The sequence below is a fragment of the Hemiscyllium ocellatum genome, chromosome 10, assembly GCF_020745735.1.
Source record: "Hemiscyllium ocellatum isolate sHemOce1 chromosome 10, sHemOce1.pat.X.cur, whole genome shotgun sequence".
Lineage (NCBI taxonomy): Eukaryota > Metazoa > Chordata > Chondrichthyes > Orectolobiformes > Hemiscylliidae > Hemiscyllium > Hemiscyllium ocellatum.
In genome coordinates this window covers 28,723,238-28,746,712 of record NC_083410.1, presented here as the reverse complement: position 1 = coordinate 28,746,712, position 23,475 = coordinate 28,723,238, and the positions used below count along the sequence as shown (strand labels likewise).

At 42.8% G+C, this 23,475-nt stretch overlaps 1 protein-coding gene across 1 annotated transcript in view; it reads right to left on the bottom strand.

Moving 5' to 3' along the window:
* LOC132819388 (lutropin-choriogonadotropic hormone receptor-like) overlaps positions 1-22,084 on the bottom strand; it is a 43,556-nt gene extending 21,472 nt beyond the window's left edge. The window contains exons 1-3 of the mRNA XM_060830872.1: positions 21,949-22,084; positions 16,312-16,411; positions 12,891-12,968 (exon numbers count right to left, since the gene is read on the bottom strand). Coding sequence (XP_060686855.1) covers positions 12,891-12,968; positions 16,312-16,411; positions 21,949-22,084 — 314 coding nt within the window. The remainder of the gene's footprint in view (positions 1-12,890; positions 12,969-16,311; positions 16,412-21,948) is intronic.
* Between the last annotated feature and the right edge of the window lie 1,391 nt (positions 22,085-23,475).

The following is a 23,475-nucleotide window of genomic DNA, read 5'->3' as shown; positions in this document are numbered from 1 at the left end:
GCCCCTTAGGTCTCTTTTATATCTTTCTCCTCTCACCCTAAACTTACGCCCTCTGGTTCTGGACTCCCCGACCCCAAGGAAAAGACTTTGCTAATTTACCCCATCCAAGCCCCTCATAATTTTGTAAACCTCTATAAGGTCACACCTCAGTCTCTGATGCTTCAGGGAAAACAGCTCCAGCCTGTTCAGCCTCTCCCTATGGCTCAAATCCTCCAACCTTGGCAACATCTTTGTAAATCTTTTCTGAAGTCTTTCAAGTTTCACAACATCTTTCCGATAGGAAGTAGACCAGAATTGCACGCAATATTCCAACAGTGGCCTAACCAATGTGCTGTACAGCTACAACATGACCTCCCAACTCCTGTATTCAATACTCTGACCAATAAAAGAAAGCACACCAAACGGCTTCTTCACTATCCTATCTACCTGCGACTCCACTTTCAAGGAGCTATGAACCTGCACTCCAAGGTCTCTTTGTTCAGCAACAGTCCCAAGGACCTTACCATTAAGTGTATAAGGCCTGCTAAGATTTGCTTTCCCAAAATGCAGCACCTCACATTTATCAATCCAGACAAATGTGAGGTGATGCATTTAGGCAAGACTAATTCTAGAGTGAATTATACAATGAATGGAAGAGCCTTGGGAAAAGTTGATGGGCAGAGAGATCTGGGAGTGCAGGTCCATTGTACCCTGAAGATTGCTGCACAGGTGGATAGATTGGTCAAGAAGGCATATAGTATGCTTGCCTTCATTGGACGGGGTATTGAGTATAATAGGTGGCAAGTCATGTTAAAATTGTACAAGACATTGGTTTGGCCGCATTTAGAATACTGTGTACAGTTCTGGTCACCACATTACCAAAAGGATGTGGACACTTTGGGGAGGGTGCCGAGAAGGTTTACGAGGATATTGCCTGGTATGGAAGGTGCTAGCAATGAAGAGAGGTTGAGTGGGTTAGGTTTATTTTCATTAGAAAAAAGGAGATTGAGGGGGGACCTGATTGAGGTTTACAAAATCATGAAGGATATAGACAGGGTGGATAGAGACATGCTTTTTCCCAGGGTGAAGAATTCAAATGAGCGATCACCCTTTCAAGGTGAGTGGTGGAAAGTTTAAGGGGGATACACGCGGCAAGTACTTCACACAGAGGGTGGTGGATGTTTGGAACACGTTGCCAACAGAGGTGGTAGAGGCAGGCACAGTAAATTCATTTAAGATGCGTCTAGATAGATGCATGAGTAGGTGGGGAGCAGAGGAATACAGATGCTTCGGAATTGACCGACAGGTTTAGACAGTACATTTTGATTGGCTAAGGCTTGGAGGGCCAAAGGGCCTGTTCTTGGGCTGTAAATTTTCTTTGTTCTTCTCTTTGTTTATGCCGCCCTTTGTATGATTGTGTAGTTTGTGCTGTCCATGTAGCACCTTGGGTCCTGGAGGAAATCTGTCTTGTTTTTTACTATATCAGTTGTATAGTTTTCAATCCTTTATCCGAAACGCTCGGGACCAGCTGGTTCTCGAAATTCAGAATTTTTCGAATTTCAGAATAAGTGGGAGTTTGATGGTGAAATTTTAAAAAATCTTTCCTCAGAACAGAGTTACTGTGAGTAAAACGGGTGCTGAAACAAAATTGAGACCTGCCAGTGCTGGGCCATGCCCCCACATGTCACATCTGAGTGACACGTATTGAATGGGTGTAGACTTGGGTCAACTGTTCGCACCCAAATAACCTTGTTAATGAGAAAAAAACTTCACAAAAAAACCTTTGGACTTTGGAGCTTTTCGGATTTCAGGATTTCGGATAAAGGATTGCCTACCTGCATATGGTACAAATGACAAACAAAAGCTACTCGACTTTGATACAGCAAGGGCCTCAGTGGGAGCTGGGTGCATTAGCAGGGATATACTTGTGTGGGGTATCGGAGAGAAGGTGGTGGAACGTACTCTGGTGGATGGACCTTCTTCTGACATTGAGTATTCCTCCAGCCACCTGAGAGCGCTTTAACCTGGGTGGTCACCTCAGACCAGAGTGACAGTCTGGTATTATGTCCTCCCGCTGGCTCTTTGGGAGGACAACGTCCTATGCTGGCATCACCTCAAGGGCCTCCACGAAGCCAAATTTCCCTGTGTCAAGGGCTGTGCAGAGCTGCTCTGAATTGGCAGTGGTCCAGGTGCGCAACAGGCTTTTAAAAATGGCTCGGCACAAGGGATATCAGTGAATTGTGACATACCCAGTGAGTGGCAAATTGTTCTGGGCGTGAAGCATGTAAGATGGGGTGAAACTAGATGTTGAGTTGGGCGGGGTAGAAAATTAATGAGCTGAAGATGGTGTGAGAAAACATTCTCGGCCACACAGCAAGAAATGCTGCCAAGACCTGGCATAGCCATTGCTTAGTCAAAAAAGGGTCAAATTTAGACCATTAAGTTTTTTTTCTCTCCACACATGCTGCTTGACTGGCTGAGTTTCTCAAGCTTTTGTTTTCTTCTTCCAGATTTCCAGTATTTGCAATATTTTGCTTTTAACTGAGTTTCAGCCAGTCTTTAATTGGTCACTGTCCACCCCTAGGACTTGACAGGCTTTGGACTTAGCAGGGGTCCTGTCCTGGGATTATGTCCAATATACAATATGGCACTTTGATGTTCAAATTATTTGCATGCCTCCGCTGCAATGGTAGCCACTGCCTCTGATGAGCCACCACCAGCAAGCCTACTCAGAGGTGGGAATGTGTCATATCAAAGTTTCAACCTGGTCATGCCTCCAGTCAACAACTGTGGCACCAGGAAGACCCTACTCCCCGGCAGCATGTACATTTTATCTCTGTACCAACAGCAACATCACACTGAACTTTCATGACTTGTAATCTATATGATTTATAATACTGATAGCTAAGTCTTTTCCTCTGCAACTCCATACATTTCTAGGTTTAAGATTTGGCAGTGAACAAGTCAATTTGTATCTGATTTTTTAAAATTCATAAATCATCAACAAACAGCATTAGAGGCAGGATGGGATTATTTTCTCCCTTTCCCTTACCTATGATCATGTAACTTATTTCTGTTTCCAATTATTATCTTTGACCAAGTTCGAAGCAAATATAGATTTTGCATCAAGACACTTTCAAGTACTGTATAATGGAAATTCTAGGCACAAGTTGGACTTTTCTGTTTGTCTCTTTCAGTAACTCTATAAAATCTTTATGTGCAGACATACTTCCTGTCTATCATATATGAGGCATCCCATTTCTATGTCCAGTCTCAGCTATCAAATTGCAAAATGCAATGTCTAGATGCAACTGACTGATCACAATTTAGTAGATATGTATTAATTCATTCAAACATGGAAATTGGGTGTCTTACTTTTGATAATACAAAACAAATATGAAGATAACCAATCCTGAATGATTTATCAGGAGACTAACAATAAGCAAAACCAAAATGAACCATCAAGTCACTCAAAATATAGTCTTTAAATGTGTTCAAAAATCTAATGAGAAGAGAAGTGGAGTTATGGTTCATGACATGGTAAGAACAAAAGGTGAAAATGTGTGGCTGGAAAAGTGCAGCAGGTCAGGCAGCATCCAAGGAGCAGGAGAATCGACGTTTCAGGCATAAGTCCTTCTTCCTGAAGAAGGGCTTATGCCCGAAACGTCGAATCTCCTGTTCCTTGGATGCTGCCTGACCTGCTGCGCTTTTCCAGCAACACATTTTCAGCTCTGATCTCCAGCATCTGCAGACCTCACTTTCTCCTCTAAGAACAAAAGGTAACAAGATAAATAAAGGCACCATTAAAATTAAAATATCCAATACCATTCAGGATCTTATAAGCTTCAGTCAATCACTCCACCCTATTCTGAACTCCAGTGGAAGCATACCCAACCTATCCGATCATTCTCATTGGAATTACTGTGTACAGCATTCAAGGTCTGGTCTTTCCAAGACCCTGCAGCAAATTACTATGTATCTGCACCCCGTCTTCAGCTTACTTCCAGCAGCTGGGAGTGGTCTACCTTGTCACAAGACCTCTTCTCCTTGCTCCTTTAGACCAAGGGGGACTCCTGGAATGTCTCTTGACCAACCTCCTTACTTCTATGTTCAATTTCTCTTATAATAAAGCATAGCATTCATTGGACCTCTTAATGACCTACATGCCAACATTTTGTGACAAATGTATTCAAATACCTGGATCCCTCTCCATCTCAGAAGTTTGCAATTGCTCTAGAAGCAATATTCTGTTTTTTTTATTCTTCCTGCTAAAATGAACAACTTTGCATTTTTTCACATTATACGCCACAAGCCAGATTTTTGCCCTACACACTCAACCTTATTCATAGCCTGCATATCATATTGATAATTTATTTTCTACCTATTTTTGTGTTAACTTCAAATTTAGTATCTTCAATCCCTCAATCATAAATTGTAAAAAATTGACCACCTGGTACAGACTCCTGTGGGAACACCTTTGCCATATTTTTCCAATCTGAATAAAACCAACTTATGGCGGCTCTCTCTTTCTTCTAGCCAGCCAAACCTCTATCCACACTAATGTGGTAGCCCACACCCATGAGCTGCTATTTAACACAATAGGCACCTTGTCAAATGCCTTTTGGAAATGCATGTCCAGCAAATCAAAGGCTTCCTTTTATCAACAGTGTCTGCTGCTCAGAGTGACATGGTGGCTCTGTGGTTAGACCTGCTGCCTCACAGTGCTAGGGGACCTGAGTTCAAATTCCAGCCTTGGGTGCCTGTCAATGTGGAGTTTTCATCATCTCTGTGTGGGTTTCCTTCCACAGTCCAGGTAGATTAGCCATGCTAAATGTAGGATTATGGGAATAGGGTCGGGGAGCTGCTCTTTGGAGGGATGGTGTAAACTTGATGGGCTGAATGGCCTCTTTTCACACTGTAGTGATTCTTTACTCCTTCAAAGAATTCAAAATAAATTGATAAAAATGATTTCCCTTTCACGAAACTATGTTGACTCTTCCTGATGGCTTTGAGTTTTCCCAAATAACCACTCATAAACCCCTTAATGATCATTTCTAACATCATCTGCAAGCTAACTTGCCTTACTTTCCCATTTTCTGCCTTCCCTCCTTGAATAGAAGAGTTTTGTTTGCTGATTTCCAGTTTGATGGATCCTTTCCAGACTTTATTGAACTTCAGAGAATTAACAACAACTACATAATTTTCCAACTGCTTTAAGACCCTTGAATTCTCAACCCACAGCTCCATTTGTTTTGTTTAGCCCGGTTTCCTAGTGATTGTAACTCCAAATTTTTCTCTTCTTTCAAATTTCTGATTTATAGTGACCTTTTTACATTGCTTTGCATTCCTCTAGATGGCTGAGACAGCACTGACCTTGGACAAACTGGCAGAGTTAGGTGTCATGGCCTCCTTTGCTGGTACCGGGGCAAAAGGATCTTCCTCCTCTGCACCACCCTGTCTGGCAGGTATCTGAGTTCCTGCCTGCAAAACAAGGTGCCAATCTTTCCTTCTCTGCTATGCCTGGAGCAAATATCAAGAACCACGCATGGTAGTTCTTGTCCAGACTCTCAGTGCTTGTCCAAGTGTACAATGGTCTTTAAAAGATGACAGCAGGGCAAGGGCTGCTGGTCACTTTCATGATATTCCAGCAGTGGTGAGTTGTACCAGGAATGGCATGTGTTAAGATGTGAATAGAATCAGGCCAGTGAGTTGCCATTGGGTGGGTTGGTTATTTAGTTAATGCGGCATGTTCGATAAGATACTGCAAGAGATCAAAATCCTTTTGTCGCGGTATCAGCGAAGGACGCCATGACACCTGAGCCTGCCAGTCTGGTCTGAGGTTGCCACCCCAGTCAGTGCTGTCACAGCCATCTAGAGGAACACAGAGCAATGTAAGAAAATCACTATAAACCAGAAATGTGCCAATCAATCAGCTAGAAACTATCCAAGATATTTGATGAAACTGATACTTTACTAAAAATGTAAGAATCAGCTGATAATTTTTAATAAATACCAGTTCCTAATTTAACTTTTTCTGCTGCATACTGAAAAATGAATAGAAGAGAAAAGCAGTTCCTCTCTTCCCTTTACCAAATCCCCCACTTAGCACACTTTGTTTCTTGCAGGAAACCTTACTTAAAGAACTTCTCACACACTATGTACTGATTTCATACTTTAAACCAAATTCCAAATCTATTCAAATGGGATCTGCCTTACTCTGGCCTCACCCTCAAACTTATATAATTAGCCTTGGTTTCTTAGTCATTACATATTTATTGGAATTAGTACTTTTCAAATTATGTTTTTAACAGAGCAAGGCAAGTGTGTGCCATCAACTTAAAACCCTGTAGTTCTCCCCGTCGACTTCCAAGTATTCCTCCTCTTCGTCCATCTTGAAACAAAACTACTGGTCTCTTAAGATTGCCAGGTTTTGGAATACGCAGCAAATTACCATGTATCTGCACCCCGTCTTCAGCTTACTTCCAGCAGCTGGGAGTGGTCTACCTTGTCACAAGATCTCTTCTCCTTGCTCCTTTAGACTAAGGGGGACTCCTGGAATGTCTCTTGACCATCCTCTCCCTATTTTGTATTAACTTAGATCTCCAAGAAAGAATTGTTACACAGCATTAATTTTCTCAGAGAATTTCCAAATTAAATGTTACAATTTTGATGTGTACCAGAAAGTCTCTTGATATGTACTTCGTCATCCTCAATCAGCAAGCAAGGATTGAAAGTTGGGTATGGCTGTAAGTAATGTTAGCAAGCCTCGGTACTGACTTCTTTACCTGTTCAATTGTTTGCTGTTAGAAGAGGTGATAAACTCCTGAGCTACCCAGTAAAATGGAATGTTGCCTAATTAATAGGCGCAAGGACACAATTTAATTAGTCATCAGAGATTTAAGCAAGTTTGGGGCAATCATTCCTAAAGCATCCTGAAAATATTTTCCCAACATGACTTCTTGACCTCAAGACCAGCTAATCAAATGTTGCATCTCAAGACTGCATCTTGGCCACCTTGCAGATTCTTTAAACCATGAGGCTATAAGCTAGAGAAGCAGAAAAAGGCTATTTGGCCCATTGGGTCTGCTCTGCCATTCAATGAGATCATGGCTGACCTGATAATCCTCAATTGCACTTTCTTGACTTATTCCCATAACCCCCGATTCCCTACTGATTAAAAATCTTTCTATTTCAGACTTGAATACAGTCAACAACCCAGACATGTCAACCCTATGCAGTAAAGAGTTCCATATATTAGCTACTCTCTGATTGAAGAAATTCCTTATAATCTCTGATGCCCCAAACAAGGGAAACAATCTCTCTGTGTCTACCTTGTTAAGCCACCTAAGAATGTTTCTCATATGTTTCAATAAGATCCTTTTTTTTTTGAAAGTCAAATGAGTACAGGCCCAAACGACTCAACCTTTCCAGATGAGAAAATCATTCCATACTCAGGATCAATTGAGTGAACCCTTTCTGACTACTTCCTTAGATAAAGGAAGTAAAATAGTTCACAGTATTCTAGATATAGTCATAGAGTCATAGAGATGTACAGCATGGAAACAGACCCTTTCGTCCAATCCGTCCATGCTGACCAGATATCCCAACCCAATCTGCATAAACAAATTGCCCCTTAGGTCTCTTTTATATCTTTTCCCTCTCACCCTAAACCTATGCCCTCTAGTTTTGGACTCCCCGACCCCAGAGAAAAGACTTTGTCTATTTATCCTATCCAAGCCCCTCATAATTTTGTAAACCTCTATAAGGTCACCCCTCAGCCTCCGACGCACCAGGGAAAATAGCCCCAGTCTGTTCAGCCTCTCCCTGTAGCTCAAATCCTCCAACCCTGGCAACATCCTTGTAAACTTTTCTGAACCTTTTCAAGTTTCACAACGTCTTTCCAATAGGAAGGAGACCAGAATTGCACACAATATTGCAACAGTGGCCTAACCAATGTCCTGTACAGCCGCAACATGACCTCCCAACTCCTGTACTCAATACTCTGACTAATAAAGGAAAGCATACCAAACGCCTTCTTCACTATCCTATCTACCTGTGACTCCACTTTCAAGGAGCTGTCAACCTGCACTCCAAGGTCTCTTTGTTCAGCAACAGTCCCAAGGACCTTATCATTAAGTGTATAAGGCCTGCTAAGATTTGCTTTCCCAAAATGCAGCACCTTGCATTTATCTGAATTAAATTCCGTTTGCCACTTCTCAGCCCATTGGCCCATCTGGTCAAGATCCTGTTCTAATCTGAGGTAACCGTCTTCGCTGTCCACTACACCTCCAATTTTGGTGTCATCTGCAAACTTACTAACTGTACCTCTTATGCTCGCATCCAAATCATTTATGTAAATGACAAAAAGTAGAGGACCCAGCACCGATCCTTGTGGCACTCCACTGGCCACAGGCCTCCAGTCTGAAAAACAACCCTCCACCACCACCCTCTGTCTTCTACCTTTGAGCCAGTTCTATATCCAAATGGCTAGTTGTCCCTGTATTCTGTGAGATCTAACCTTGCTAATCAGTCTCCCATGGGGAACCTTGTCGAGCGCCTTACTGAAGTCCATATAGATCACATCTACTGCCCTGCCCTCATAAATCCTCTTTGTTACTTCTTCAAAAAACTCAATCAAATTTGTGAGACATGATTTCCCACGCACAAAGCCATGTTGACTATCTGAATCAGTCCTTGCCTTTCCAAATACATGTACATCCTATCCCACAGGAAACCCTCCAACAACTTGCCCGCCACTGAGGTCAGGCTCACCGGTCTATAGTTCCCTGGCTTGTCTTTACCGCCCATCTTAAACAGTGGCACTACGTTTGCCAACCGCCAGTCTTCCGGCACCTCACCTGTGACTATCGATGATACAAATATCTCAGCAAGAGGCCCAGCAATCACTTCTCTATCTCCCCACTGAGTTCTCAGGTACACCTGATCAGGTCCTGGGGATTTATCCACCTTTAACCGTTTCAAGACATCCAGCACTTCCTCCTCTGTAATCTGGACATTTTGCAAGATGTCACCATCTATATCTTCCATGTCCTTTTCCACAATAAATACTGATGCAAAATACTCATTTAGTATCTCCCCCATTTTCTGTGGCGCCACACAAAGGCCGCCTTGCTGATCTTTGAGGGGCCCTATTCTCTCCCTAGTTACCCTTTTCTCCTTAATATATTTGTAAAAACCCTTTGGATTCTCCTTAATTCTATTTGCCAAAGCTATCTCATGTCCCCTTTTTGCCCTCCTGATTTCCCTCTTAAGTATACTCCTACTTCCTTTCTACTCTTCTAAGGTTTCACTCGATCTATCCTGTCTATACCTGACATATACTTTCTTCTTTTTCTTAAACAAACTCTCAAATTCTTTAGTCATCCAGCATTCCCTGTACCTACCATCCTTCCCTTTCACCCTGACAGGAATATAGTTTCTCTGGATTCTTGTTATCTCATTTCTGAAGGCTTCCCATTTTCCAGCCATCCCTTTACCTGCGAACATCTTCCTCCAATCAGCTTTCGAAAGTTCTTGCCTAATACTGTCAAAATTGGCCTTTCTTCAACTTAGAACTTCAACTTTTAGATCTGGTCTATCCTTTTCCATCACTATTTTAAAACGAACAGAATTATGGTCGCTGGCCTCAAAGTGTACCCCACTGACACCTCAGTTACCTGCCCTGCCTTATTTCCCAAGAGTAGGTCAAGTAGGTACATCCACAGATTGAATCAGAAAATTGTCTTGTACGCACTTAAGAAATTCGTCTCCATCTAAACCCTTAACACTATGGCAGTCCCAGTCGATGTTTGGAAAGTTAAAATGCCCAACCATAACTACCCTATTATTCTTACAGATAACTGATCTTCTTACAAGTTTGTATCTCAATTTCCCTCTCAGGAATGTCCTCCCTCAGCAAAGCTGTAATGCGATCCCTTATCAAAAATGCCATTCCCCCTCCTCTCTTGCTTCCCTTTCTATCCTTCCTGTAGCATTTGTATCCTGGAACATTAAGCTGCCAGTCTTGCCCATACCTGAGCTATGTTTCTGTGATTGTTATATATCCTGGTCCAATGTTCCTAACCATGCCCTGAGTGTAGATTTCTTACAGTGTGGAAACAAGTCCTTCGGCCCAACAAGTCTACACCGACCCCCCACCCAGACCCAATCCTCCACATTTACCCCTTCACCTAACACTACAGGCAATTTAGCATGACCAATTCACCTAACCTGCACATCTTTGGACTGTGGGAGGAAACCGGAGCACCCGGAGGAAACCCACGCAGACATTGGGAGAATGTGCAAACTCCACACAGACAGTTGCCTGAGGCGGGAATTGAACCCGGGTCTCTGGCGCTGTGAGGCAGCAGTGCTAACCACTGTGCCACCATGCCGCCTGTTGCCACCATGCCTTCCCTGTTAGGCCCCTTGCATTGAAATAAATGCAGTTTAATTTATGAGTCCTACCTTGTCCCTGCGTGCCCTGACTGTTTGACTCACTTCTGTTCTCAACTGTCCCAGTCTCAGATTGATCTCTCTCCTCACTATCACACTGCGTTCCCCCCCCCCCCCACCTTACTAGTTTAAATCCTCCCAAGCAATTCTAGCAAGTTTCCCTGCCAGTATATTAGTCCCCTTCCAATTTAGGTACAATCCTTCTTGTACAGGTCACTTCTGCCCAAAAGAGATTCCAATGATCCAAAAATGTGAATCCTTCTCCCATACACCAGCTCCTCAGCCATGCATTCCTCTGCTCTATCCTGCTATTCCTGCCCTCACTAGCTTGTAGCACTGGGAGTAATCCAGATATTACTACCCTTGAGGACCTCCTTTTTAAATTTCTGCCTAACTCTCTGTAATCTCCCTTCAGAATCTCAACCTTTTCCTTCCTATTTTGTTGGTTCCAATGTGGACAATGACCTCTTGCTGGCCCCTCTCCCCCCGGAGAACATTCTACACCCTCTCTGAGACATCCTTGATCCTGGCACCAGGGAAAAAAAGACCATTCTGCTTTTTCTCTGCTGGCCACAGAAACATCTGTCTGTGCCTCCGACTACAGAATCCCCTAACACAATTGATCTCTTGGAAGCCGATGTACCCCTCGTTGCATTAGAGCCAGTCTCAAAACCAGAAACTTGGCTGTTTGTGCTATGTTCCCCTGAGAATCCATCACCCTCTACATTTTCTAAAACAGCATACCTGTTTGAAATGGGTATATCCACAGAAGACTCCTGCCCTAGGTGCCTACCTCTCTTACCCTTCTTGGAGTGAACCCATCTATGTGACTGTATCTGAGACTTCCCCCCTTCCTATAATTGCCGTCACATTTGCTGTTTCAAATTCCTCATCGCTTCTATCTGTCTCTCCAACCGATCCACTCGATCTGAAAAGATTCGCATCCAACAGTAACCCTTAAACTCTCTTTAAACTCCCACATCTGACAAGAAGTACATATCACTGCAAAGGCCATTTTTGCTCCTTCACAATCTACAGACCCAGAAAATAACACCATCTTATTCCTTTACAAACACTGAACCAGGTTAACTTAATAGCTATGGCTTATATTGTAGGTTTAATCAAGAGACTTATCTCCAAAAACATATAATCAAGAAAGAACCCACTGTACTCACTAATACAGCCTTTCTCTTGGACAGACTTAAAACAACAATTAACTTGTCTGATTCTGTGTTGTGAACTTCGCCCAAACCGGTTCCTCCAAGATTAGTTGTGAATTTCACTGTTTGTTATTTTTCCCAGATGCACTCCGATATCCAGCGACAGATGAATTCAAAAACAGCAAAGGTAGTAGCTGTGCATGTTCTGTCTCTTTTTCTCTCTCTCCTGCACTGTTCTCATCATGTGCTTCCTTTGTCTGTTCTCCCTTTTAAAACAGCTGTTGTTTTGACTTTTTTTCCCAAAGTTCCAAAACAATGCAACAGCATATAAACCAGTAATTGCTGCTCCTGGAATTCGAGGAAATCACCTCCAACACCTAAAATACCTCAAACAAAGGAGCAGCTCTTATAGCCAGAAATTTTTCTCATTCTCCATTTTCTGTGTAGTGCCTTGTATAGTTTTAGCAAGACTTCCCTATTTTTATATTCCATTCCCATTGAAATAAAAGCCAACATTCTCTGTATCTTCCCTTATTATCTACTAAATTGGATGCTAGCTTTTTGTGCATTTACCACCTACAGTACCAAGGAAGAAAGAATCAACTGACCTCTAGCTATGTCTAGTTCAATAAAAGCAGATCATACTCTAGTATCTTGCCTAAGTGACCATTGCTCATGTATTTAAAAAGAAGTTCTGTGATTTACATATGAATGAACTGAAACCTACATGCCCTTTCTAAAAGATGAAAGACTTAACAAACAATCCAGGTCTTTTTCAATATATAATTTCAGTTACATCACACTGTAAAATTTTGCTAAACATTCTGTGTCTTACAATGTTATACTCCACAACCACCTGATGAAGGAGCAGTGCTCCGAAAGCTAGTGTTTTCAAATAAACCTGTTGGATTATAACTTGGTGTTGTGTGATTTGTAACTCTACTCATACACAACACAAAGCTGCATGTAATATTGTTTAATTGAGAGAGGCATAATGACTCAAGTGCCTACGTGGCTCTTAATCTGGCTGACCTTCCCTACAAAAGGTAACGTGGGGCCAGATCAGTGGAAAATCAAAGGGTCTCCAAGCTCAAATTCCTAATTTATACTCCAGTGAGTGATGCTTTACACCAGGAATGCAACTTTGGAAAACTTGCTGCATTATATATGATCTAAATCTCAAATATGATTGCTCAAGCACTCATTTGATGTTGGACATAGCTGCTATTAATTTGGAGAAAGTACAGTGATTTGTCTAAGAGCTGTAAGTTATAGTTAGTTATAAGTTATACTTACAGTGTTAGAGATTCATTGTTCATTCCTTGAAATGCATTTTCAGGTATGGTTTGAAGATGCAAATTGTCACATATTTCTCTGAAAATAAACATGCAAATTTTATCAAAAAGAATATTAAAGCACTCTAATTAATAATATTATGTCAGTCTATGGTTGTGAACAATAACTTTTACTGCTGGATGGAATGATGATTCACATCAATTAGAAATCGATATACATAAATCATCACTTAAAAAAAAGACACAATCTCTGTAAAGCACCCTGGCATAGGTTTTAAGTTTCTTACTCCATCTTTTCCCTTCCTTTTAGGAATGTAATTAAGTTTTTTTTTGTTTATCTACTTCTGGGATGTGAGCATCACTGGCTGGCTGGCCAGCTTTGTCGGTCCTAGTTGTCCTTGTGAAGGTGGTGATGAGCTGCCTTTTTGAACTGCTGCATTTCCTGCACTGTACATAGATAGATCCACATTGCCCTTAGGGAGGGACTTCCAGGACTTTGACCCAATGCCACCAAAGGAGGGTGATATATTTCCAAGTCAGGATGGTGAAAGGCTTGCAAGGGAGCTTGTGGGTGGTGGTGTTCTCATGTATCTATTGCCCTTATCCTTCTAGGTGGAAGTAGTCATAAGTTTGGAAGGTGCTGCCAAAGGATTTTTGTTTTTGTAATTTCTGTAAAGCATCTTGTACATAATGCACATTGCTGCTACTGACTGTCAGTGGTGGAGTGAATGGATGTTTGTAGATGTGGTGCCAATCAAGCAAGCTGCTTTGTCCTGGGTGTCTCTGTCTTCATGAGTGTTGTTGGAGCTGCATTCATCCAGGCAAGTGGAGAGAATTCCATCACATTCCTGACTTGCACATTTTAGCTGGTGGACAGAACTTCAAGAGTTGAGGTGAGGTACTCACTGCAGTGTTCTTACCCTGCTCTTGTAGCCACTGTATTTATATAATGAGTCCAGGCGAATTTGTAGTCAATGGTAACCCTGGGATGTTGATAATGGGGGATTCAGTGATGGTAACAATGATGGTGATAAGATTGTCTTTATTGTCATTTATGTGGCATGAATGCTACTTGCCACTGTTCAATCCAAACTGGATATTGTTCAGATCTCTTTGCATTTGAACACAGACTGCTTCAGTCTTCTGAGAAGTACGAATGGTGCTGAACATTGTGCTATCGTCAGCAAACACCCTCACTTCTGACATTATGAGGAAGGGAAGGTCATTGATGAAGCAGCTGAAGACAGATGAGCTGAGGACATTACCCTGAGTAAATCCCATAGGGATGTCCTGGAGCTGAGATGACTGACCTCCAACAACCACAAAAATCTTCCTACGTGCCAAGTAAGGCTCCAACCAGTGGAGAATTTTCTGTCTAATTCCCATTGCTTCCAGTTTTGCTGGAGTGCTTCTTGATGCTACATTTAGTCAAATGGTAGCACTGTTGATGAGACCTTCCATCACTTTACTGACGATCGAGAGTAGGCTCTACTCAATAAAGAATGAAGAAACAGAAGTCGTGGCAAAATCAACATAGGAAAAAGCTTTGAGTCGCATGAACAGGAACCTTCATATAAAGGCAAATTCAGGTGCTTAACTGAATGTATTCTGAATACCCAGTTCCCTGGAAGTCACTTTGCAGTTTTTTTTTATCATTTTGAAACAAGAATGTCATAAATAATTCTCTTAGAATCAAAGCAAATTGACAACTGCCTGAAATAGAGAGAATGGCCAATAAGATTTGGTGTTGAATATCAATGACCAGATGTTCATTAATGGAGTGCAACCACTTTGATTCTTGTAGGTCCTGGGAGGTGAATTATGGCCATCACCACGACCAGCAGCAGCAATTCCCCCCACCACCTCCACCCCAATACAGACACACGCTGCTCACACCATGTACAGCACAGAAACTTGTGAATCCAACAACTTGATGAAATTAGTCAGGCCCTTGCTTTATTAGTTATTGAGAGGTGGCTATTGCTGATAATTCCAGCATTTATTGCTCATCTCTCGTTTCTGCGAATGAGGCGTTGGTTATTTTTCTTGACATGTTTCAGTCTGATTTAACTGAATGGCTTAATTAGCCATGTCAGCTGCAGGTTTATGTGGGCCTGGCTAACAGCATTGGGTTTCCTTCATGTAAGCCAAAAATGTGTTGCTAGAAAAGCACAGCAGGTCAGGCAGGAATTCCTGAAGAAGGGCTCATGCCCGAAACGTCGACTCTCCTGCTCCTTGGATGCTGCCTGACCTGCAGCGCTTTTCCAGCAACAGATTTTCAGCTCTCATCTCCAGCATCTGCAGTCCTCACTTTTTTCTTCATGTAAGGATGTTTTTTTAATCTTGTTTAATTTTATGGCAATCTTATAGGATCACAGTCACTTTTACTGATACCAGTTTTTATTTCCAGATTTTCAAGAATTTAATGCACAATCTCAAACTACAGTGTTGGGATTTGATCTCTTTTTTTTATAGTAACTGCGTCTCTGTGTTAAGCATCATTTAAAATCCAGTAATCTGCAACATATTACGCCCTTGCAATGGTCCCAATTCATATTAAGTTGGAATAGTAATAAATGAATTGTCCTGGATGTCCTGAGAGTGACAGCATCATGCAGCTGGGTCCTCAGTATGCATCATCTCCCTGTTCCAGTATCCTCTGATCTTACAGAGGAGTTATAGGAAGAATGTGAAAACTCAGAATACATGTACATCACCCTGTTTTAGAATAAGAAAGAGAAAAGAGTGGAAGATTGCAGCTTCACAGGGTTTCCAGGGTGACAAGAAGTGCTTGCTAAGTTAATTAGCTGGTACCACAGATCTTTCAACTTCACTCAACAAGATCTGTGGACACTGTCCCAATAAGCTAATTAGCTCTTTTCTCAAAGATGGAGATACTGATGATTTGAAAAAGGCCCCTCTGGCTGGCTCTCCTGCAGTGAATGTTATAGCACAACTTGTTCTTATAAATGAGAATTCAGAGTAAAGCGATAACAGCAACATCCACGGATTTATACATCTGTCTTTAATTCCCAACAGAAGGATTTACAGATTCTGAATCACTGAATTTGTGAATGCACGATTTGGTGCTCTGCCTTTCTGCTCTGTTGGCACAGACAGTACTTGCTATTTGTAATTCTGTCCAAGTACATAAGCAAATTGCAAAACCATACAAAAATCCGATAAGCATGGTAAGTGAAGCAGCCAAGCACTCTTCATCTTTTACCTGCATGTTCACCAGACTGTTGCTGAATAGCATAATGGCAACTGCAATTTTTTTAAAAATTGCATAGAAGTTTCCTGGTAGTTCATCTGCTCACTGTGGTTCTGGATTAGTCATGCTGGAAGAGCACAGCAGTTCAGGCAGCATCCGAGGAGCAGCAAAATCGACGTTTTGGGCAAAAGCCTTTCAATAGGCTCACTGTGGTGCCAGCACTATTGAGTATGCAAACATTGAAACTGGTGGTGAAAAGTATCCATTTTCCTGTGATTGCCGTAAGTTCATGTGAGCAGTGTAAATCACTGAGAAAATATAATCAAAAAATTGACTTTTAGCATCTAACAGCAGTTGTCTATGGCTCAAAGAGGCATTAGGTTGATAAAGCAGATTTTCCTTGAGCAGCTTGTATAGGTTTAATGCCCGAGTCTCTTTGTGATGTCTCCAATAAGCTCCAGAATTCTCACTGACCGCTTTAGGAAATTGGCAAAATCTGTTGAGTCAGTGAAGAAGGTGAAGGGCAGGCAGGGGATTGCAAGAAAGGGTATGATCTTGGAGAATGCTTTTGAATAGGCCAACAGCATGTTGGAGGGTATTTTTTGGGAACACAAAGGTCAATGCCAATTCCTCCGGGGCATATGAAAAGAAATCAAAAGCCTCCCTTGCAGCTTCCAGCAGTCTTTCAAAGGACCATTTTTTATACTGTCGGTTTGGTGCCTGGTACGAGTTGGCAGAATGTATTTAGCCTATGCCCCAGCTGTTTGCATTTGGAGATCTGTAGGGAGCCATACCACAATGACCCAGTTTTGCATGTTCAAATACCATGTCGCCTGTCTCAGGCAGGTGGGCTGCTTGCAGATTACAAGATTGCCCAAAAATTGCATTGAACAACTCTTGGGTTGTGATGTAGGGCGAAGTGCTTCCTTGCTCTCAACCACTGCATTTTCAACTACTGTTTGTCTATTTGTCTGATAAGATGCAAGCAGCTAGTAGTTGAAAATTATATGCACACTAGTTTCAATGTGTATGCTGGATGCACAGTTAATATATAGCAGGGAACTTGACTAATGAGGCTTTCTGGTGCATATTTCAACACTTAACAACATAGTTACATTTAACAAGATCATTATTGTCTAATTTATGATGCCTGCTTCACTATTTCACTCTTTTATTATAGTAGTTCATTCCCTGGATATAGTTCGCACGAACACATAATGTCTATTCCTATTATCTGAGAGGTTGATGTGAACAGTGATCTTGAACCGAATCATTGCACTGATGGTGCTCTCCTAATGATGCTAAGTAGGAAATTCAGGAAATCGAGCAACAATATCCACAAAACAACATCTGCATATTTATGGAACTGTGCTATTAAGCTCTGAATGTGCTTTTTGCATCTTGTGCTGCTTGTGAATATGTGTCAGAACAACAGAACAAAGAAAATTACAGCACAGGAACAGACCCTTCAGCCCTCTAAGCCTGCAACAATCCAGATCCTCAATCTAAACTAGTTGCCTATTTTCTAAGGATCTGCATCTCTCTGCTCCCTGCCCAGTCATGTATCCGTCTTGATACTTCTTAAATTATGCTACCGTGACCGCCTCTATCATTTCCGCTGGCAACGCGTTCCAGGCACACACACCACCCTCTGTGGAAAGAACCTTCTACACATATCTCCCTTAAACCTTTCCCATCACACCTTGAACTCATGACCCGTAGTAATCGAGTCCCCACTCTGGGAAAAAGCTTCTTGCTATCCACCCTATCTATACCTCTTATGATTCTGTACACCTCCATCTTTCTAATTAAAATAATCCTAATCAACTCAACCTATCTTCATAGATAGCCCATCCATATCAGGCAACATCCTGGTGAACCCCCTCTGCACTCTCTCCAAAATATCCACATCCTTTCGGTAATGTGGCGACCAGAATTGTACACAGTGTTCCAAATGTGGCCAAACCAAAGTCCTATACAACTGTAACATAACCTACCAACTCTTTTACACAATACCCTGTCCAATGAATGCCTTATGCCTTCTTGACCTCTCTACCAACCGGCATTGCCACCTCAGGGTACAATGGACCTGAACACCCAGATCTCTCTGTACATCAATTTTCCTCAGGGCTTTTCCAGTTGCCATATAGTTCGCTCTTGAATTGGATATTCCAAAATGCATCACATCATATTTGCCCAGATTGAACTCCATCTGCCATTTCTCTGCCCAACTGTCCAATCTATCTATATTCTGCTGCATTCACTGACAATGCTCTTCACTATCTGCTACTCCACCAATCTTAGTGTCATCTGCAAACTTGCTAATAAGACCACTTATACCTTCCTCTAGATCATTTATGTATATCACAAACAACAGGAGTCCCAACACGGATGCCTATGGGACGCCACTGATCATAGTTCTCCATTTTGAGAAACTCCCTTCCACACCTAATCTCTGTCTCCTGCTGCCCAGCCAGTTCTCTAACCATCTAGCTAGTACATCCTGGACCCCATGCGACTTCACTTTCTCCATCAGCCTACCATGAGGAACCTTATCAAATGCCTTACTGAAGACCATGTATATGATATCTACAGCCCTTCCCTTATCAATCACCTTTGCCACTTCCTCAAAGAATTCTATTAAGTTGGTAATACATGACCTTCCCTGCACAAAACCATATTGCCTATCACTGATAAGCCCATTTTCTTCTAAATGTAAATAGATCCTAAACCTCAGTGTCTTCTCCAGCAGCTTCCCTACCACTGACGTCAGGCTCACCGGTCTATAATTACTGGATTACTAAGTTGCCATCAGGACTATAGGGGCCAGGGATAAGTACAGGGCTGTAAGTGGCATGGGGGGTGTGGGGGGCAGTGAGGGTCAGGTACAGGCCACTAGTTGGTATCATTTGGCAAAGGATGGAGTATACAGTGAGAGGGAAGAGGCTGGGCTATGTGTTAATTCTTATTCTTGAACTTTGAACTTAGGCAGGTTTTTCACCCATCTTGCCTATGCACTGGGCATCCTCTTCCAGTTTTCCAGATCAGCTGCCCTTTCTTAATATCCAGCCTGCACTTGCCATTCACAGAAAATGGAAAGTTCAGACAGCCATTGTTAAATATCTGAATGATAGAGCCAGGACTTTTTCTCCTTCTGTGGTAAAATCTAGGAACAAAAATTAGGATCTTTCTTCATCATTGGGATTATGTTTTGAATCTTGCCTTGGATCCCGCCCAGGTTCATGAAATTGTACTTTTTCTAAAGTAAATGAAATTAAATTGTTTTGTTTCTGTTGAAATCGATCTTCGGCACAAAACTGGCCATATTTTGGCTTTAAATTGGCAAAATAAATCTGCCGTTGTGGTTATGTTATTGACCTACTCGGCTAGAGTCTCTCAGACTGATGATTCCTGAGGGACAATTTCAAATCCCACACTGCACCTAAAATTAATTAAAATCAATTTAGAATGAAAAAGCTAGTATCAGTAATAGTGACCATGGGCAGAATCCTACAGGGGTCTGAATGACCTGAGCTATTGAGAAAAATGTGGCAGAATAATTTGAGAAAGCGGACAAGTTCCACCTTAACATTGGATCCATCTCACATCATTTTTTATGCTTCCACCAAACACTGAGTGGGGGTTCTCAATAGACAGCAGCGAATTGCTAATTAAGGAGGATGAAAGCCCCTAAGGCTAATATTCATATTCCTGTTTTATCAAATGCACCAAACAAAGTAGATGTTAAGTTTCTCGACATCGATGTCAGAGCACGTATATGATGACGTCAGCTCACTGCTGGCTGCAAGGAATCTCCATATTAGTCAGCACTAAACGTCTCAGGAACAATATAGCCACACATACCCCTTGTTCACAGACATTGACAACTGACATTTGCCACGATCCTCAAGAATCCTTTCTGATTCCCTTGTGGATGCTCAAGAAGTAGACACACCAGCATCATTTAACATTGAAAGGTTAAGGCAAGGATAGGCATCAAGTTTGGACAAGCCATAACTCGAGACTATTGCTTGCTCTCTTCACGCTCTCTCACTTAGCATCCACCTGCACTCTCTCAGCATCCATGTTTTGTCTTGCCATGCTGTGCCAATTAGTGCAGTCACATGACCAAACAACTTGCCTTTCAAGGCAAAAGTCTTTAGACAAGAGTGTATGGAGTGTATGGATATCTCACTGCATTGCAGTATGGCACATCAATTTCACCCCTGCACCATGTGCCGGCAGATTATGTAGCAATGACACTGCATGTACAACAAGCAAGTAGCCATGTATCAATGTCTTAGGGGAGTGGTCCTCATCAAAGACCACTGATGCAATTATCAGTCAAGGTTCTGGCTGATGTAAGCCAAGGGCAGCCTCTGATACTGTGCAGGGTAATGAGTAGGATAGTGTGCATAAGAATGAGGTAATGTGGTAGGAGGAAGTCAGGAGTACCCTGGCTTTAAGAGAGGTCATTGTAGAACCACAACTGGCAATGGTCACCTCATGTGCCAGGGGCTGGGATAGAGGCAAGGCAGTGGAAAAGGTGGGTAGCCAGAGGCTCATGTCGACACTTGGGTTTTTTTCTATTGTTTTGTGGGACATGGGAGTCGCTAGCTGCCTAACATTTACTCCGCATCCCTAGTTGCCCTTGAGAAGGTGGTGGCAAGCTGCCTTCTCAAACCACTGCAGTCCATGTCATTAGGAAGGGAATTCCAGGATTTTGACTCAGCGACAGTGAAGGTGGGGACCCCAGAGAGAGCGAAGCCAATGAGATTTATGGGAAGAGCTTTCAGGAAGGGGATCCAGATATTCAATACCTCACCAACACAGTGGTGAAGGCTTAAAGCCACTGGCCAAAAAGGAATCACTGTCACCTTCCATCATGCTGGATATCGAAAGTATATATCAGGGAAGAAAATGGTTGCAACCACACCCAGAGTGGGCAGGGTAAGTGTCTTGACCTCTGGGAGAGGGGTCTACCAGACCCAATAATGTAAGGGACCTTCAGAGGAAACACTGCACATAAACCCGTGCATTAGACAAGGCATAGACAGCTGAAACTCAGCCACCTTGGTGCATTGTCTCTTGGTGTACTCAAAACTTCCCTGCCCCAGACATTGCTGACCACTTCATTTACACCAATACATTTGGTCGTAGAGACCAAGGAACTAATAGAATGTATTTACATGAAGGGCAATAATGTCAGTAGAACACATTGCCCTAAATACAGCCTATTCATATTGTTTCCACATGCTGCAGTAGGATTCCAACATGGGCATAATGCCATGGTATAGCCTGTCTGGACATGAAGTTGGGTATCATGCTAACACAGCATTTGCATTTACACAGGGAATCAAACAAACAAATGTACTGCAAAATGAAGCATATTTATACAAATGTGATACTTTATATAGAGTGTAATGTCACCATGTGGCACCAAAGTGCACTCAAAAGGTTTTTATCTTTCGTTCCCTCCCAGATAATCTTGGTTTTGTCCAGGTTCCAAAGTTGGAGTGGAGTGAGTCTGCGTGGCATCGTAGTCCATTGGCCCTGGAGGTTTGTTTGGGCATCCCGTGCCATTTGTGTCTAGATAGTTATGGTATGCTGGAGGGTCTTCCTGCCAGTTGAGGGAGCAGGAAGAGGCATGGTGAAGGCGCAGCTCTCTCTGGAGTTTCTTGTGTGGAGGCCTGTGTGTGGTTCCTCCTGGGGCCAGCTGCCCCCAGACATTGCCTTATCTCTTTGCAAGGAAGGACCACCATGGAATGCTCACCATTTTCCCTGTCCCTATGCCTTCAATCCTGAGGGGCAATGGAGTACAAGTGGGTGTGCCTGTCCAGCTGACCTTGAGGGTGCTGGACTTTGCTCTCCATGGCAATCAGCAACCCATCCATGGAGGCAACCAGATGACCCCTTGCTTGAAGCACCTGGGTCCCCATAGCATAGCTGCACTCCTGCAACCTCTGGGCTATGAGGACCATTATGTCTTACATACCATTCTGACCCTCCTGCCTCCCCCTGTGCATTTGAATGAAGTCCTTGGTTGTCAACACCTATGTAGGGCTGAGCAGATCTCCTGCAGTCCTCTACATGCTAGCAAGCCAAGGGTGTTTTTTCCTTGACCAGCGAAAGGACTGTTGCATGTTGGGTGTTCACTAGATTGTGGTCTCTCACATTTTAAGCTTCTCACCAAAGTGTCTGCACAGGTCAGTGGTGCAGAAGGTTGAGGAGAGGTTTCTAGTAAAACAGGACATTTCTCCACCAAGGTATGGACATCCCACTGATAACTGCAAGAAACAAGAGAAAGAAGGTGGCATGACCAATGGTTAGAAGTGGTGCGCAGTGACTGTCACTGACAGTGGGGCTAATGTGATAGTTGCAGTGGAATGCAACATGCACTTACTTGGATGTCTTTGCAAGCCCGCAGGAGTGGTCTTAGTCTTTTCCTGAGAGGGCCAGGGCTTTCTCAGATGGAGTGAGGACTCTGATGTCTAGAATCCATTCACCCATCTGGGTCTTTCTGCCCTATTGAGTGCTGTCTTCTCCTCTAATGACAGAAAGAAAGGGTTTGAATGAGATAAATGTAGATAGCATATCTGTTGTTGCTTGTGCAAGTCATCATTAGGTGACGAGGTGCCCTGATCAAGCGAGTGGGTGTGCGGAGACCAAATGATAAATGGTCTGGAATACTGGAGTGTGCTGAGAACAAATGAGGGAGAATGTTGCAGATAATAGTGAGAGATGCAGAGTATGAGCTGTGGCAGAACGTGGGTGCTGTGGCAGAAGTAGGGTGTGAGAAAACAAAGGGTAGTGTCTGACACATAGCTGGCAGAGCAGAGTAGGTCATCGACCTTCCGTGGGCACTGTTGGCTGTTCCTCTGCATCTTGGGATCTTCACGGACCTGAGAGGCCACCTTGAAGTAAGCTCACCTAGTTTAGTGTTGTGGACTCCTCTGCTGATCTTCCTCAGTACCACCCCCTCCACCAGGTCCTCCAGTTATGATAATGCCATCTTCCACTTCTCCAACATCTTCAGAAAGACTGTCTGCTGCCAAGTAGGGCAGACTAAGAATGCCAATGCTTGTTCTGGGGACTTGGTGTGACTTCAGACACATATGAATGTGGTTGATTCTGAAAACACCCATTAAACCATTTGAAATAACTCCACAGTGGCTGATATCCTGTCACTGTTGTCACCCTTTATTTACACGTGGAGAGTTTTTGACACTGATCTAGCTCTGCCAGAACAAGCTCTCAGAGTGAACAGAACCTCTGACCTTCCTGTTTATATCTGTCAGTCAGGGCTCCTAGATTGTACAAGATTAACAGCCCCAATCAGGGTACTCATATTCTATGAGGTCCACCTAGCTGA